The sequence below is a fragment of the Lontra canadensis genome, unplaced genomic scaffold, assembly GCF_010015895.1.
Source record: "Lontra canadensis isolate GAN:19392208 unplaced genomic scaffold, GSC_riverotter_1.0 scaffold4, whole genome shotgun sequence".
In the NCBI taxonomy this organism is placed as follows: Eukaryota; Metazoa; Chordata; class Mammalia; order Carnivora; family Mustelidae; genus Lontra; species Lontra canadensis.
This window is the reverse complement of record NW_022630998.1, coordinates 32288954-32306876: the sequence shown is the minus strand read 5'-3', so window position 1 is coordinate 32306876 and position 17923 is coordinate 32288954. Positions and strand designations below refer to the sequence as shown.

General features: G+C 37.8%; 1 protein-coding gene across 3 annotated transcripts in view; it reads left to right on the top strand.

Moving 5' to 3' along the window:
• MSH3 (mutS homolog 3) overlaps positions 1 to 17923 on the top strand; it is a 174280-nt gene that overhangs the window by 18380 nt on the left and 137977 nt on the right. For all 3 annotated transcript variants that reach the window (XR_004381402.1, XM_032847505.1, XM_032847514.1), the window contains exon 8: positions 557 to 723. Coding sequence is in view for 2 of the 3 variants with exons in the window: in XM_032847505.1 (XP_032703396.1) it covers positions 557 to 723 (167 nt within the window). In the remaining variant the exon portion in view is untranslated. The remainder of the gene's footprint in view (positions 1 to 556; positions 724 to 17923) is intronic.

The following is a 17923-nucleotide window of genomic DNA, read 5'->3' as shown; positions in this document are numbered from 1 at the left end:
TTGTTTTATTTATATATGTGTGTGTGTGTGTGTGTGTGTGTGTGTGTACATACACGTATTCTTTTTTGCAAAAATTATACTTTCATTGATTTTATATAATGAAGTAGAAATTTACTACTACTCTGATGGCCACATTACTAGGAACATATTACTTTTAGTTGTGATAACTGCTAAGTGTACAGAACTGTATACTTTGTAAAGCTTTCATGATTCTTTTGTAGTTTGACCCTTGCAGTAATCTGAAGATTAGAGCAAGCTGGTTTATTCTCACCTCAAGAGGAGGAAACTGAGGGTCTGGGGACTTGTCAGAGTCACTCTGTCAGTTTTGTTGGATCCAAGACTTAACTCAGAGTGTCTCTAAAATCCCATCTAACATAGCTTATATATTGGTGAGTCTGACTTCCTACGTAAGAGTCTTGGAAAGTACACAGGTTTTCAAACGCTTTAGAAATGGACTACCAGCTAAAGAGTTTATCCTCTTTACTATTTCCATGTTTATAATGTGTCAGGGTTATAATTGGGCAACACATTTTGTGACATAGTGTTTTGCTTTCAGGGAGTGCAGCCTGCCACAGGTGAGGTGGTGTTTGACAGTTTCCAGGACTCTGCTTCCCGTTCGGAGCTGGAGACGCGAATACTGTGCCTGCAGCCGGTGGAGCTGCTGCTTCCCTCACACTTGTCAGAGCAGACGGAGACACTCGTGCACAGAGCCACAGCTGCCAGGTAAGACGGCACCGCCCTGGAGAATAACACTGAGTTTGAAATCTGATCTGAAATCAGATTTAATTCCTGAATTGGTGCTTACTAAATTTATTAAGGTTGTTAAAAAGTTTTTACTTACAAAAATGTTTTAACAGTAGTCCTGGAAATGTCAAAAAAGAAAAAAAAATTACCCTTAATATCACTTTAATGTAGGGCTTTTAAAGGGGTGTAATAGTATTTGGTAATGAATCTTTAGTTTCTGGAGTTAATTTAGAGTTCATATCTTATAAAGGTTAAGTAAATTTGAAAGTGCTTTATCTGTGCTGTGAGTTTTAATTTGTGGTACTGTAGGAATGTTACCAATTAGATTTAAGGTCACACTTATGAGGCAGTGCGCTAGGCACTGGCATACAGAAGAAGGGGGTGTGGTTGTGGTCTGTGTCTTGCAGAGTTTATAATCCAACAGGAGAGGCACATGTGTACATACCTAACTGGATTCACAAAGCCTGGTGTGTTAAGTGACAAACATGAAGATACCTTTTTGAGAGCATTTCATACTGCTACCTGGAGGAGTGTCTGGGGACAAAAGACACTGGAAAGGCGGACTGGGGGTCCAATGGAGAGGATTCTGTATGGAGGAATTTGGACTTTAGATGAGGCAGGAGAGCCCCTAAAGACTGTCAGTTAGGTTGACAGGTCAATCAGAAAATCAAACTAATTGATTAAGTGAAGTTCCATATATTTTTTTCTTTGAGTTAGGACTGTTCTGTTTTCATTTGAATTGAACTTCTTTCTAAGTAGCTTTCATAATGTATTTTTTTGATTATACTACTCCATGATCATTTGGGAAAACCTGGGAGTTACCAGAAAAAAACAAAAGGAAGAGCTAAAAATAAGTCAAATCCTATAACAGAAAAATAATTACTCTTAAATGTTTTGGTGTGTTATTTCTATGTATGTCACCTTTATAAACTTGGATTCATGTTGCAAAATCAGTTTTGTGTTGTTTTTTTTCCTAAAATTCCTCATACTTTTTTGTGGAAAATTTTATTTTATTATGGTAAATTTCAAACATATACAGAATTATACAGAATATTGCAGTGAACCCCCCATGAATCCCATCAATCAGCTTAAACATTGCTCAACTCAGCCAATTTCATTTCTTGCATATTCCTACTCCCCCTCACCTTGAATTATTTATTTGAAGCAAATTCTAGAGGGCATCATATCATCTACTAATATGTCAGTGAGTAGTCATTGAAAACAATGTGACTACATATCTTTCAGTCATGTAAATGGATAATTTATCCATTTCCCTTTTGTTATGTTGCATTCATTTTTCAGTTTTTCAAATATTGCTGTGATAAATATCCATGCATAGAAATACTTGTGTGCATTTCTGATTATTTCCTTAAGCTAAATTCCTATGAGTGGAATTACTGGGTCAAAGATATAAGTACTAAAACTCTTGGTTGCTTGCTAGAATTGGTAATATCAGTTTATACTTCTACCCCTACCAGATAGGAGAGTTGCTTGAACCTTGCTAACATTGGATCATTTAAAGAATCTCTGCTGATTAGATAGATGAAAAATTCTGCATCAGATCCCCTTATTTTATTATCCTTTTCTGCCAGTGAGTTAAAACTTGAATAATTGAAGTGCCTGGGTGGCTCAGATGGTTAAGTGTTTGCCTTCAGCTCAGGTCATGATCCCAGGGTCCTGGGCTCTCTGCTCAGTGGGAGCCTGCTTCTCCCTCTCCCTGCTGCCCTGCCCCCTGCCCCGTCAAATAAATAAATAAAATCTTAAAAAAAAAACCAAAACATTGAATAATTGAAAGTGAGGCAGTAGACTGATAAGGGGTGCTGCTCTTGAAGACCTAAAAAAATTAGTCTTCTAAAATTAGTCTCCTGTGTCCAATATTTTGTATCTTTGTTTTTCATTTTTCTTTGTAACTGCATATATATTCAATTGACTGAGGTATAACTGAGACTAAAGTCAGTCAGTTGAATCAATACTTCCATTTTTCTCTGGGTCTAGAATGAGTCTCTTGTAAGAAGCATATTGAAGTCTTTTTTTTTTTTTATCCATTCTGATACCCTGTGTCTTTTGATTGGAGGATTTATTCTATTTATACTCAGAGCAATTATTGACAGATACGGATTTAGTGCCATTGTGTTACCTGTAAAGTTGCTGTTCCTCTAGATTGTCTCTGTTCCTTTCTATTCTTTGTTGGTTTTAATCCCTTTCCTGCTCAAAGGGTCAAATATTTCTTGCAGGGCTGGTTTAGTGCTCATGAACTCCTTTGTTTTTTGCTTGTTTTGGAAAACTCTATTTCTCCATTTATTCTGAATGACAGCCTTGCTGGATAAAGTATTCTTGGCTGTATACTTTCTCCATTCAGCATGTTGAATATATCCAGCAATTCTCTTCCGGCCTGCCAAGTTCCTGTGGACAGCTCTGCTGCTAACCTTATGTGTCAGTCCTTGTAGGTTGCGGACCTTTTGTCCCTAGCTGCTTACGGAATTCTCTCTTTATCTTTGTATTTTGCAAATTTCACTATGATAGGTCTTGGTATTGACCTTTTTATGTTGATTTTGAGGGGAAATCTCTGTGCCTCTTGGATGTGAATGCCTGTTTGCTTCCCTAGATTACTGACATTCTCAGCTAGAATTTGTTCAAATAAACCTTCTGCCCCTTCCCCCCCCCCTTCTTCTGGGACTCCTATGATATAGACATTACTGTGCTTTGTGAAACTGCTGAGTTCCCTAAGTCTATATTTGCGATCTAATAGTTTTCTTTCCCTCTTCTTGGCTTCATTATTTTCCATGATTTTATCTTCTGCATCACCTGTTTTTTTTTTTTTTAAGATTTTATTTATTTATTTGACAGAAAGAGAGATCACAAGTAGGCAGAGAGGCAGGCAGAGAGAGAGGGGGAAGCAGGCTCCCCACTGAGCAGAGAGCCTGATTCAGGGCTTGATCCCAGGACCCTGAGATCATGACCTGAGCCGAAGGCAGCGGCTTAATCCACTGAGCCACCCAGGCGCCCCTGCATCATCTGTTCTATCCACTTCTTTTTCCATCCTCATTGTTATTATCTCCAGTCAGTTTTGCATCTCAGTTTTAGCATTTTTATTTCAGTCTGACTAATTTTTAGGTGTTATTCTAAATTCTTGTTGAGCTCTATGCTTATATCTCTTTTAAGGAAATCCCTGGCTATGATTTCTTGATCTTTCTTTTGGGGAGAATTTTTCTGTCTTGTCATTATGTCTGGGCTTTTGTCTTTTGCGTTTTGTGGAAGTTTGTTGTGTTTCCTGCTCCTGAGAGTAATACTACATTAAGAATCTAGGGCCTGGCGCTTCAGGAAGTGTTTCTGGTGTATGCTTGTGCACTCTGCTGTTGTGTTTTGGTAGCTCTTTCCCACAGATCAGTCCTCTCCAGAGTTCCTCTTTGCTTGCAGTGGGGAGTGTTTGGACCTTTAACTAGATGTGCTTTAATTTGTTTGTGAAGATAAGTCTAATTTAAAAAAAAAAAGAAAAAAATTCCTGATCCAAGAAAAGAGAAAAGGAAATGGAACATTAAAGCAAACAGATGAACAAAAAACTGTAAGCCTGATTCTAAGGAAAATAAGAAAGAAATAAAGAAAGAAAAAAAAAAGCATGATCCAAAAAATAAGAAAAGGAAACAAACCAAGTAACACACAAAAAACTATAAGCCTCATTCCAAAGGAAAAATTTTAAAAAAAATTAAAAAAAGAATAAAAGCCTGGTCCTGTTTCCACTAGAACTGAAGCTGATTGTTTGGAGCACTCTGTGATCAGTAGATGTGCTTACATGCAGGGGGCCTGTGTTGGTCTTCTCGGGGAGAGGTCTGCTGCATTGGCTGTGGCCAGACCTGCCTATTAAAGAAGTCCCTGTCTGGAGCAATGGGGCAGGGTTTGGTGTAAGCGACTCCAGCTTCCACTGGCAGCGCTGTGTTTCTCTCTCAAGTTCTGCAGTGCTGGTTGTGGGGGCTAGGGAGAGTGGAAGATGGCATCACCCTTCCTTCTTGTCCCCAGAAAGGGAACTAGGGAACCCACAGTCGCTGCTCTTTATGAGGTCCTCCCAGGAAAGCAAATGATCCCCTGTCCTGTGTCCCAGGCTTTCCTCAGATCACTCCTCCCAACCTGTCTGTGCCCTGCTGTGCGCACACCCAACCCCACAATTCTCCTGTGTTTTACCTCTGGTCAACCAATGGCTGGGATCAGAATTCCAAATCTTAAAGAACTTGGCTAAGCACTGACCCCTACCACTGAGAGGAGAGCCTTGCAGCATTGTGCCTGTCACCGTTCTGTCCCAGAAAAGCAGTTGCATGCCTTTGTTGCTGCCTGGAGTCTACAGTGAAGCACGGTGGAAAGCTGAGACCAGGTTCTGTGTCCTCTGCGTGAGTCTCTGTGGCCTGCTGTTGAATGGCTGCTCATAGGTGCCCGGCGGGCCTTTCATCCTTGGAGAGGCAAAATGCCTTCATCCAAATGTACTCTAAGAAGGGGAGCGTTCTCTGCCAGTGTGACCCTGGGGATCCCCACACTGTGGCATCTTGTGTGGAACCCGGGTATGGCTTTCTCTCCTGCTCTCCCTCTCTCCAGTTCCACTCTGCGAAAAATGTTCCCTCCATTTAGCAGCACTGTAGCTTTTCTCTCCCCTGGTCTCAGAACCTCCCCTAGTCTCAGAACCTCGCATCTGCCATGTTCTCTCTTTCCAGTTGTGCACATTGTTTTCTTGATCCTCAGATCAATTTCCTAGTTGTTCTGAATGATTTTATGTTGATCTCGCTGTGTTCAAGGGACAAGGCAAGTTCAGGGGTCCGCTACTATTCTGCCATCTTAACTCAAACAGCAACACTCCCATTTTTCTTATTTCTACTTTTAAAAAAAACAAAATAATAAAGGCATAAATTAAATAAAATAGGAAAATATTCCACAAAGACATTGCCAAAAGTGAAGGGCTTTTTTTTTTTTTTTTGCTGGCGAACATCTTTGCCTGTAGATATTCCTAAATGTTTATTCATCAAATGAGATTCAAGAGCCATGTGGCATACTAAAGATAGTTTGGGTGTCATATGTGGATTTTTCCTAATTTGATGGCTGCCTTTGTCTTGTTTTAATTTATATTTCTTTGCTTAGCATTGAGAGTATGTCGTTTTTCCTATGTTTATTGAGAACGTGTAATTTTTTTTTAATTTTCATACTGGACTAAGCAAAGTCAAAAGTTAATCTACATTTCTGTGAGTGTCTAAAGCTAACCTTTATCTATGGACAGAATGGAGTGCTAGAGATTTAAAAGTCAAGCTGTCAAACATTGTGGCTCTTGTGACATAAGGTTTGGGTTAGAAGATTGGCTCTTCCCCGTAGTGACTTTTGGTGCTCAACTGTAGAGTTCTCTGTAGGGGGAAAGAATTCTCTCTGTTCGTTACTTTATTATTGTTCCTGTCAGCCATTATCTTTTTGAATATTGTCTCTGGCTGTTCTCTTCTGGAATTCCTTCTTATCTGCTCCCTATGCATGGCACTTTATGGTGTTACCTCCCACCTACAGCTGTCTGGAATAGATGTCTCTCTTATTATTTTTGTTTTTGCCCTTGGGGATTTCCCCTTTTTATTGTTGTTGTTGTTGTTTGACTCTGTTTAAGAGACATTTTAAAAAATTTTTACTTATTTATTTGACAGAAAGAGCACAAGCAGGGGGAGTGGCAGGCAGAGGGAAAGGGAGAAGGCTCCCTGCTGAGTAGGGAGCTCAACATGGGGCTTGATCCCAGGCCCCTGGGATCATGACCTGAGCCAAAGGGAGACACCTAATCAACTGAGCCACACAAGCGCCCTGAAACATTTTTTATTGTATTTTAATTCACGATTTCTATGGGTTTTTAGTAGATGGTCTGGATCAAACAAGTTGTCCATGCTTACAGTAGTGTTCCTTTATTTTTGTACTAAGATGTTTCCCCATTCTGAAGCTACTTCAGTCATCATCTGTATTTTATTCAATTTAATTTTATTTAAAATTTTATCTAATTTTTAGCATTTAAGTGTTGACTTTTTCTTTATTGTACTTTTATTGTGTGAGGTCTCCTACCCTAAGTTCCCCCATGAATGCTAGTTTGTGCATTTTAGCATTCATAAAACTTAGCCTTCATCAAACTGAGGTACAAATCACAGGCATATAAAGAAAAGAAAAGAAAAAAAAAAAAGAAAACAATGAGGATAAGAAGTGCTTTTAATTAGGCATGAACAACATAGTGTTGCCAAATTTTGTTCCGTATTTATGACCAGTAAACCATGTAGCCTGGAAATTTCAAGGAGAAAAGTTGTTTTATTTTTGATGGATTCTTGTCTGTTCTTAGCAACGATAAGTAGATTTTCATGTCTCAGACTTAGCATCCCCTCTTTTCTTCTGCTGTAAATCTGAAGATAAAAAGAGTAGTTTTTGTCAGTTGCTGTTTGATATTTTACTGATAATTAAGAAATAATAAAGTTGTGTGAGAAAAGGCAGGAGAATGGCTTGGAATTATGGAATGTGCATTTTAAAGTATTAAGGTTTTTTGTATTTTTTGGCCACAAGAGGTCTCCAAAGGATTTTCTATTCTGTGGATTACCATTTAAAGACTATTGGAACCTTCACATTTATTTTTATATAGCGGGGTAGACTGACTTACTTTTTATCTTATGGTAATTATGGATAACTACATAGTATTCAAAGATGGTACTAAGATAAAATTGCTTTTAAATGATGATAAACAATTTTTCTTAGGTTAATTATTTTTATTTATGTAAAATATATGTATAAAGTTTCAGTTTGGATCTTAGAAAATCATTTTTATTATATTTTGTTACCTTGTCCATTTGTGGTAGGAATATACAGAAAGAAATAAAGGGAAATGGATGATTTTAAGCACTGTATTAGCTGCAGTTAAGCTCGCTTTAGCTTAGAGGATGTTATGTTTATAAAACTGGTTGAGAGGAAAACTATAGAAAATAATAAACAAATATTAGTCAATGTTTACTAATTGTCAAAGAAACTGGTATTTGAGGCAGATCAGATGAACAGAGCAGATGATGCTCTATTTTGTGATCAGAGAAGTGAGAGCTTCCTGGGCCTAGCACAGCCAAGGAAGGCTTTGTGAAAGAGGTGGGCTGTGTAGGCAACATTCCCAGGATGGGAGGCTTTGAATTGGTAGTGGAGGAGGGAAGGTGTGCTGCGTGTGTGTGTGTGTGTAAAAACAGTACGAGTCCTGAGGCACTTAGGCTGGAAATATTAGAGGAGGTGTGAAGATAGAGGGGAGATTTTCTAATTGGAGGTGAACTTTAATGTTGAGAATGGAGGAGGAAAGGGTCAAGGACCTTAAAACCCAGGAAAGGCGTCTGGAATCCTAATGGAAGTCACTAAGGTTTCTGGGCAAAAGAATGGCAAAAGAGAAGAGGAGAGTCTACTACCTAAGGCAGGAAAATTGAACTTCAAAAAAATAAGTGATTCCCACAATGGGAAAAAGAATAAGACTAGGAGTTTAATGGATATCATAGTTTAGGAGTAGGAGGAGGAAAAATAGAAAGAAACAGAAAGGAATGGGAGAAAGAGCGAGGTAGAGAGCTAGGGCAAAGTAGGGCTGTGTAGTTATAATTTATTTGTTGCAAATGATATGGCCAACAGTATGTGTTAATTTTATTGAATCCTAAAATTTTCTGAAGCTGCATGATATTCAGAAAGATAGTTGGTTATAAATTAATCCTAAGCAGTTGATATCATTTATCATTTATTCTTCTTATAGAAAATGTTCTTCAGCACTACAGTGATTGAAGAAATTTAACTTATGAAATAAAGGCTTGAACGTATTAGCATTTACTGAAAGATGTTTACATTGCAGATTGAAGAAAACATTCAAATCTTGGTGTTGGGAGTTGAGAATGACCCTTACTGTGGATACTTCCAGTGTTAGAAAAAGAAATACAGGGACACCTGGGTGGCTCAGTCAGTTAAGCATCTGCCTTTGGCTCAGGTCATGATCCCAGGGATCGAGTCCTACATCTGGCTTCCTGCTCAGCAGGGAGCCTGCTTCTCCCTCTGCCTGCTGCTTACCCTGCTTGTGCTCACTTGCTCTTTCTCTTTCTGTCTGACAAATAAATAAATAAAATCTTTAAAAAAAGAGAGAGAGAAAAAGAAATACAGTATTATGTCTTTGTGTCCGCAGAAGGCCTTAAATCTTCAAAGGTTTAACCAAAATCATTATCTGATGTGATTGTTTATAATGGAGATTGATACCATCTGAATGTCATTTGTATACATTTGCAGTGTTTTAATTTTGTGTTTCTCTTTTATTGAATTAATTTTTGTCAGAGATTGATTCCCACCTTGGTGTTCTTGTACTTTGATTTTCAAGTTTTTTGTTTTAATTTTTATTTCTTTATTTGACAGACACAGTGAGAGAGGGAATTCAAGCAGGGAGAGTGAGAGAGGGAGTAGCAGGCTCCTGGCCGAGCAAGGAGTCTGATGTGGGGCTTGATCTTGGGACCCGGGATCATGACCTGAGCTGAAGGCAGATGCTTAATGACTGAGCCACCCGGGCACCCCTGATTTTCAAATTTTTATTGGAAAATGTTTTGTAGTTTCAGTATCAAAATGAAATTATTGTTGAGAATGTACACGTACTTAAGTATCAGAGGAATTGTTATGTAAGCGCAGTATCTGTTTTATGGCTAAGGTCCAACTTTTTTCTGTTATTAGTTGAATTTATCATTAGTTAAAAAGTATCAAATCTTGGGGCGCCTGGGTGGCTCAGTGGGTTAAGCCGCTGCCTTCAGCTCGGGTCATGATCTCGGAGTCCTGGGATCAAGCCCCGCATCGGGCTCTCTGCTCCGCAGGGAGCCTGCTTCCTCCTGTCTCTCTGCCTGCCTCTCTGCCTGCTTGTGATCTGTCAAATAAATAAATAAAATCTTAAAAAAAAAAAAAAGTATCAAATCTTTTTTAAAGGAGGAGAGGAAAAAAGTAGACAGGTATTACTGATTAACTTGGTTAAGAGGAAGGGCTCCACACAAAAGAAATGTTAAGTGGCCAGTACCTGATGGTCTGAATTTAGTGATTGCAGTTTTCCAGTTTGTTCTCTGAGTGTTTAATAAGCTCAATTTCTTGGGCTTTTATGGCATCATTTCCATGTGACTCTTATTTGGAGGTACTCAGCTCCAAGTAAATGCGGCATGTATCAAACACTGGCTGGCACGCAGGTACGAACCACACAGTCCCTGTATGTAGTGGGAAGGTGAGGCTGGGTAGGGCGAGGGCATTGAAGGGAGTGTGAACACAGGATGGAGTCAGGGATTGTGAACATGGAGTTGACTGGAGTGTTTGGTGTATATGGCCCAAGTGTGTCCTGGGACAAAATCTAGCCCTTAAGAACTGCTTAGTGAGTGTTTGCTGTATAGCAGCATGTTTAAGAATGAGGGGGAGGGAGGGGCGCCTGGGTGGCTCAGTGGGTTAAGCCTCTGCCTTCAGCTCAGGTCATGATCCCAGGTTCCTGGGATCGAGCCCCACATCGGGCTCTCTGTTCGCGGGGGAGCCTGCTTCCCCCTTCCTCTCTCTGCCTGCCTCTCTGCCTACTTGTGATGTCTGTGTAGAATGAATGGATAAAATATTTAAAAAAAATTTTTTTGAAAAAAAAGAATGAGGGGAGGGAGACTGCGGCTGTTTTATGGAGGATGCTAGGCGCGGGCAGAAAGAATTTGTGCTTTATTTTGATGTTTCTCCACTTTGGCCTTCTGACTCCTTTCATTTATTATTTTGTGTTACAACTTTCTTCTTTTAAATTTGTTAAATTACAGTTAGTACTTTTTTAAAATAAAAGTAAGAATACTGATTTTATTTTATTTTTTATTTATTTATTTTTAAAGATTTTATTTATTTGAGAGAGAGAGAGAGCAAGGGAGCGAGCACAAGAAGGGGGTGGATCAGAGAGAGAGGCAAACTCCCCACTGAGCAGGGAGCCCAATGTGGACTGGGTCCTGGGACTTCAAGATCATGACCTGAGAGGAAGGCATTCATTTAACCAACTGAGCCACCCAGGCACCCCTATTTTATTTATTTTTTAAAGTTTTTTTTTTTTTTAAATTTATTTGACAGAGAAAAATCACAAGTAGGCAGAGAGGCAGGCAGAGAGAGAGAGAGGGAAGCAGGCACCCCACTGAGCAGAGAGCCTGATGTGGGGCTTGATCCCAGGACTCTGGGATCATGACCTGAGCTGAAGACAGAAGCTTAACCCACTGAGCCACCCAGACACCCCTAAAGTTTTTTTTTTTTTTAAATGGTCTTTATACTGAGCATGGGGTTTGAAGTAGGACCTCAGTATCAAGAGTCTCACACTATACCAACCGAGCTAGCCAGATGTCCCCAAAATACCTGTTTTTTTGATTACTATTTTTTAAGATTCTTTTTTCTTCTTTTTAATTCATATTATTTATTTATCTATATCCATTTATTTATTTATCTATTTATCTATTTTGTTAGTTAGTTAGTCAGTCAGTCAGGGGAGGGGCGGAGGAAAGAGAGAATCCCCAACAGGCTTCACTCCCACCACAGAGCCTGGGTCAGGCTCACTCTCATGACCTTGAGATCACGACTGAGCCACCCAGGCCCCCCCCCCAAAATACCAGTTTTAAAGGAAAATGTTATTGCTAACCTCCCCACCCAGTTTGATTTAAAGTATTTTTATTACAATGTGACTTTATATAAACTTACATTTTCATGCTTTAGCTTTATACCTTTTCTATAGTAAAGAAGTCAAAATAAAATTCGAGATTAAAATTGGACAAATGTATTAAGATCATAAACTATCAATGAACAATACTGTGGTACAAAGGATGATGTTTTTGTCTGAAAATAAACTGCTCCTCCCAATTTGAGAAGGACGTGTCCCCCACTGAGAAGCAGGTTCTTGGCAGTTCAATATTTCTATACGGTGATGTGCTATGTAAAGATTCAGTTTGTTTCCCTCTGTTTTTCTCTTTGAACCATGGTGTAGCTTAAGTGATTTGCCCACCACTTTCATTGTAAAACTGCCTCTTTTTTCTTTTTTTTCTCATTAAACCTTTAACACCTGAAGTGCTCCTTATTGCTAATGTGATGTTAAGGATAAACAGAAATGCAGGAACTGAAGTTGTGGCAGCATTCATTTTAAAAGCTGGTAATCCAATTGATCTAGCTTTTTCCAAACCAAAGGTCATAAAGTCAGTTTGGTAGGTTGTAACTAACAATGAAAATAATAAATTAGAATTTATCAGAATGCTTCACATGTGGTAAAGGTTAAGTGTTTCGTGAAATGCTTTTTTTCAGTTTTATCTGTCTTTGCATAATCTTTGTATGTATGACTTCTGATCCTCGTTACAAACCTTATCTAGTTTTATAATTCTCCAAGAAGGGAATTAAACTCCTAATATGATATATTAATTAAATGTTACCTTAGATTGTCTTATATGCACATTCTTACTACCTAAAATTGATCAGATATTGCCTAGAAGTATATTTTTAAATAGCACAAATGAAAGGTAATTAACATTTAAAGACTGTGGTTTGAAAATTCTAAAGCTGACTTGACTCTCAGACCGCATATTGCCTACATAGAAAATGCAGAAGTGACAAATTATTAGAAGTAATAAGGATTCATCAAGAGTGTTAAATATAATCCATATATGCAAATGAATAGTATTGTAATATGGCAGCAACAAATAATAAAATTTTTAAAAGAAGATACCACGTGGTATAGCAACAAAAGCAGTATTATTTAGGACTGTATTCACCAAAAGTAAAACAAGAAGACCTTAATGAAGAAAATTTCAAAACTTTATTTAAAGATAATAAGGAGAACTAAATATTGGAAAGAGGTGTATTAAAAACATGTAATTAGTGAATCAAACCAGTGATTTTATAAATTTTTATGGTGACAGATTCCTAACTTGATATTTGAATTAAAAATGTGGGTTGATTTAACAGAAGCTCTTGGGTTGTAGTGATGATGCTTATAGATATAATATTTTTGAAGGTAGAGGGGATATGACTTAAGTCAGGGAAATGTGCTAGAACACGTTATAAGGGAGTATATGCCACATTTATATGTTTCTTGTCATTTAGATTACATGTGTTTGAGCTAAATCTAATATAAGTGGGACCATTGCTTGAATGAAATAAAGATTCAAACCAGAGTTTTAGGGAAATACAGATGATGAATTTAAGGCCTAGAAAAGTCACTTAAACTCCCTGAAGATGGATTGCTCTCCATTTTTCATGATAGCCTGCGCTTTTTATTTTTTTAAAGCTTTATTTATTTATTAAAGCATGCAGGTGCAGGTGTGAGTGGGGGTGAGGGGCAGAGGGAGAGGGAGAGAAGCAGACTCCCCCACTGAGTGTGGAGCCCAGCACAGGGCCCAGTCCCAGGACCTCGAGATCATGACCTGAGCCAAAATCAAGAGTCGGACAGGCTGAGCCACCCAGGCATTCCAGTAGCTTACCTTTTAAATTAAGATATTTTATTCTGCCTTCAAGTTCTTGTTACTAATTTAGCTAGCGCTTATCTTTTAAATGAAGATATTTTATTCTGCCTTCAAGTTCTTGTTACTAATTTAGCTAGCAGTAAATTCTAATTGATTATTATTTTCTTAGATGTATTATTTTATCAATATCTGTATTGATAGATATTTCCAGTAGATTCTCAATTTATTGATACATCCTCTGAGTTATACATTATTATACATTCATTCATTCTTAAGAACATCTATTGGGTGCTTGCTGTATGCTAAGTTCATAATTAGATAGTGAAGATCTGAAAATGAATCAGATCCTTACCTCCCAATTCTTAAAGAAGGGTGGTAGTCATGGAAATAAATAATTATAATGAAAGTACTGATTGTTAAGGTCTGATAGAATGACTGGTAGCATGAGAACATCAAGCTTTGCAGGAGTTAGGCGAGGCTTCCCAGAACAATGGGCCACAATTGAGACTGGAAAAATGACAGCCAGGGAGATGGAGGTGTGGAACCGTGTGGTTTTCTTAGGGAACAGAAATGAGTTTGGTCAGCCAGGGTGGACATGGCAACCTGAGACAGGACAGATGTGGGGTTTGGGGAGAATAGTTGTGTAAAGTGAAAAAGAACCAAAGAGAGAAAGTAATAATCGTGGATGGAATAGATAAAGAATTTCCTCTGAAGAAGACTAGAACAAATGGCTGGTGGCAGAAACTGTGTCATAATGATCTTTTGTGTCCCCAGAACCTACCTTAGTGGCTTGCACATAGTAGATACTTAATAAATGATCAATGAATGATTAAACAAGTGACTTTTGGAATAAAGAGAAATGGGTATTTCCTATGTGTTTTTCTTAGGAAAAACGATTTAAGTTTTATAAATATGGAGGGATTGTTATAGTAGCTGGGAAATCATACATGTATGTGATGATAAATGTATATTTAAGTGGCGTGGATGTAGCCAAATCATTTACTTCTTTTGGAAAGACTAATGTATTAATTCCCTATCATTTTCTTCTATTATTTTTAGTCTTTAAAATTAAAAAAAGAATAATAACACTTTACATTAGTTTATTTAGGCTTCTTGACATTTCCGTGGACATTCCCTTACAGAAGATACTAATGGAATCTACCTGGCTAAGTTTTCCTGGACAAGAAATTATATAATATTTTAAAGATTGATATTAATGATAGCAAGGTCCCAACCTCATTTCTGGCACTTGAGACCTTTTCTGTGTTGTGCTCATAGGAAGCCTTTTTCCTTTCTTTCTATTCTTTTTCATCTTCCTCATTCCTTAATTCTAGAGTAGGAGATAAAGTTGACTCCTTTGTCACTGTATTTCATTATTTATTATATAATAATTTCACTTCACTATTTAGAAAATTCAGAATTAAGAAATTGCAGATGATAGTAGATGAAGTAGCAGAAAAAAAAATCTCATACACCAGAAGAAAATGTCTTTAGGAAAGCATTTATTTATTTTTTTTTCCTGAAGATTTTATTTATTTATTTGACAGACAGAGATCACAATTAAGCAGAGAGGCAGGCAGAGAGAGAGAGAGGAAGGGAAGCAGGCTCTCTGCTCAGCAGAGAGCCCGATGTGGGGCTCGATCCCAGGACCCTGGGATCATGACCTGAGCTGAAGGCAGAGGCTTTAACCCACTGAGCCACCCAGGCGCCCTCCTTGTGATCTTAATAAGAAAAAATTGTTTTTGTGTTAAGATTTATATTATCTTGTTAATTTTGTTTTTATTGAGGTATAATTGACATAAAACATTATATTAGTTTCAGATGTACAATATAAGGATTTGATATTTATTTACAGAGTGAAATGACCACCACAATAAGGACAGTTAATATCCATCACCATGTATAGTTATACAATTTTTTTTATGATGAGGACTTTTAAGATCTACTCTCTTAATAACTTCCAGTGTATAATACTTTATCATTAACTGTAGTCACCATGCTGTACATTACATCCCCAACTGATAGTTTTTAGTATATGTAGTCAGTGCTTTTAATGGATGTGCTTAATATATATGAAATGGGTATGTTCTTATATGTGAAAATCCAGATTTTAAAACCTGGTAAATGAATAGGTCAACGCTACCATACAGAAGTGTTTGCTATAGGGTTTATCGAAATTCTAAGCCTTTGTGCATTTTCATTGAGTGTAACTCCGCAGGAATGTCTTTGCTTGAAAAGCATAAAGGGAGTGTACATGTAATAGGCTTACTGGTAGTAGTTGAATAGGAAGAGACAGCATTTGAAGAGTCTGGAGGAATGACTTAACTGATTAATACAGAGAACCCCCAAGCTGGGTCCAGACTGCTTCAACAGAAAGTTTGAAAGCATTATGTGAGATAGGCATGATTGTTTTACTACTTCTATATGACTTTTGTAAGTATACTTATTCATTTGGGGTTGATACACTAAAACACTAATTGCGTAAAGTGTTTTAATTAAAGCATTTTATTCTGAAGTTACAAGATCACCGAGGTAGTAAGGGGCAAAGCCCACTGGCTCTCCAGTCCTGTTTGATGCTTCTGCTATCATTAAGGTACAACCTAATGGCAACCTAAAACACAAATATTTCCATAATTGAACTCCTAATACAGGTAGCCATCTGTCCACAGGATCAATTATTTCTTTCTTCCCTTTCCCTCTTCATAGTTCAGAAAGAGATTCCTTTTACTCTTTTCCCTTACAGCAAAGTTTCCTTTCATAATCTGTTTTAAGTAAAAAAAAACCTAGCTTGGTTCACAGCCTCTCTGGGCTTATGTCTATGCCTTTGTGGACTTAGTCTTATCCCTTAGTCTTTTTAGTGGCTCCTTCCTGTCAAATTGCCCTAGTACAGAGAGATTTCTCACTAATTTCCATTACTTTTCTTGATTACTCTGAGATTATTCTCTTATCTCTTGTTTTCAGGCCAGGAATTTCTTTTCTCTCTCATCTTTAATTTTGTGGGTTCTTTTTAACCAGTAGCCGAAGTTTTGATCTCTAGAGCAATAAAAGCCTGTGAAGTCCTGCTATGTTTTTTCCCTCTACCATTTTTCTTCCCCCTCTCTCTCACCGCCTCCTTCTGTCTTCTGTTAGGTATTTGATTTAACATATAATTTGACTTAATATACATAATACTGAGGTTGATAATGTTTCTCCAGGTTTGCTTGGAAGCTCCCATATACCCTAACAATTTAGAAAACTCAGACAAGTCCTTGGGACTCTTACCCTCAGTGTTATCTTGAACTCTTTATTTTTGTACCTTCAGTGCTGACCAACTCTTCTTGGTCAGGCTGAGCTGGACTGTGCATCTCATGGGAGTGGACGTGACTGTACAACATACAATGTAGTTATGCTAGGTTGCCCCTAACCCTAATAGGAAGGCTGGTAGAAAGGGAAATGTGTGAGTGGATCTGCGTTTCTTCCCTGAAGGCCATGTTGGACCATGACCATCCACAGGCTTGGTCCTTACCTGGTGGGGCCATTGAGATCAGGGTAGTGTCTTTAGGGTGCTTTGTGTCTGGCCAGGAAGGCCTGCACCTGACCCATCATGGCAGTGCATTTCGAACTGTGGTCATAGTCATTAATGAATCATGAAAACAATTTTATGGGTTGCAATTACCACTTTAAAGAATGAATTAGGATAGTGTAGGGTGGAAGATAGATGAATGCACTGTATGTAAGAAGCTAAGTATTGTTTAATGAAACTTTTCCATTTGCTCTACATCCTAATCCTGTCTTTAACCCCAAAATAAGTTGCTTTGAAGAGTGTCATACTGACTTTCGGTCATTCCTGTTAACAGTAAAATATTGTATACAAATAGACATTAACTGAGTGTTTCCCTTTTCATTCAGCTTCACAAACATTTATTGTATAATTATCATGAATCTCATTGAGATTAGAAGATCCATTCCCTTTGCCTGGTAAGGGCTACCAGTCTTTTTGAGGAGCCAGCACAGACACAGATGGCTCTAGTACAAAGTAGATCAATACAGCGTGTGTTAGGAAAGCAAACTGAAAACTACAAATACATGAGGAGAGAATGGAGCAGGATACTTAGTAGATATATGATGCGATCCACAAATGTGACTCACTTGTTTATTTTTTTTATGGAAGTCAAGTTGAAAACAGGACCTTACGTTGGTTTCAGGTGGACAACGTAGTGATTTCACGAGTTTATACATCATGCTATGCTCACCCCAAGTGTAGCTACCATCTTTCACCATGTAATACTGTTACTGCAATACCATTGAGTACACATATGTAATTTTAAATTTTCTGGTAGCCACATGAAAAAATAAAGAGACAAGTGAATTTAATTTTGATAGCATATTTATGTAATTCAGCGTACCCCAAACATCATTTTAACGTGTAATTTTTTTGCATTCTTTTTTTGTACACTAATTCTTTATATTCCTTTTTACACACTAAATTTTCAAAATCTAATATGTGTTTTATATTTAGCAGCACATCTCAGTTCTGACTAGCTACATTTCAGGGGCTCGGTAGCCAGCCACATGTGATGAATACTTATTCTATCAGACAATGCAATTGTCTAGAGTATAGGGAAACTTTATGTAAGAGAGGGCCTAGAACGATGGGTAGCACTTAACTAGAGAGTGCTGGGAACAGCATTCCGTAGGGAGAGAAAAGTGTAAACAAAGGTGAAATAAGAATTTGTTTTAAA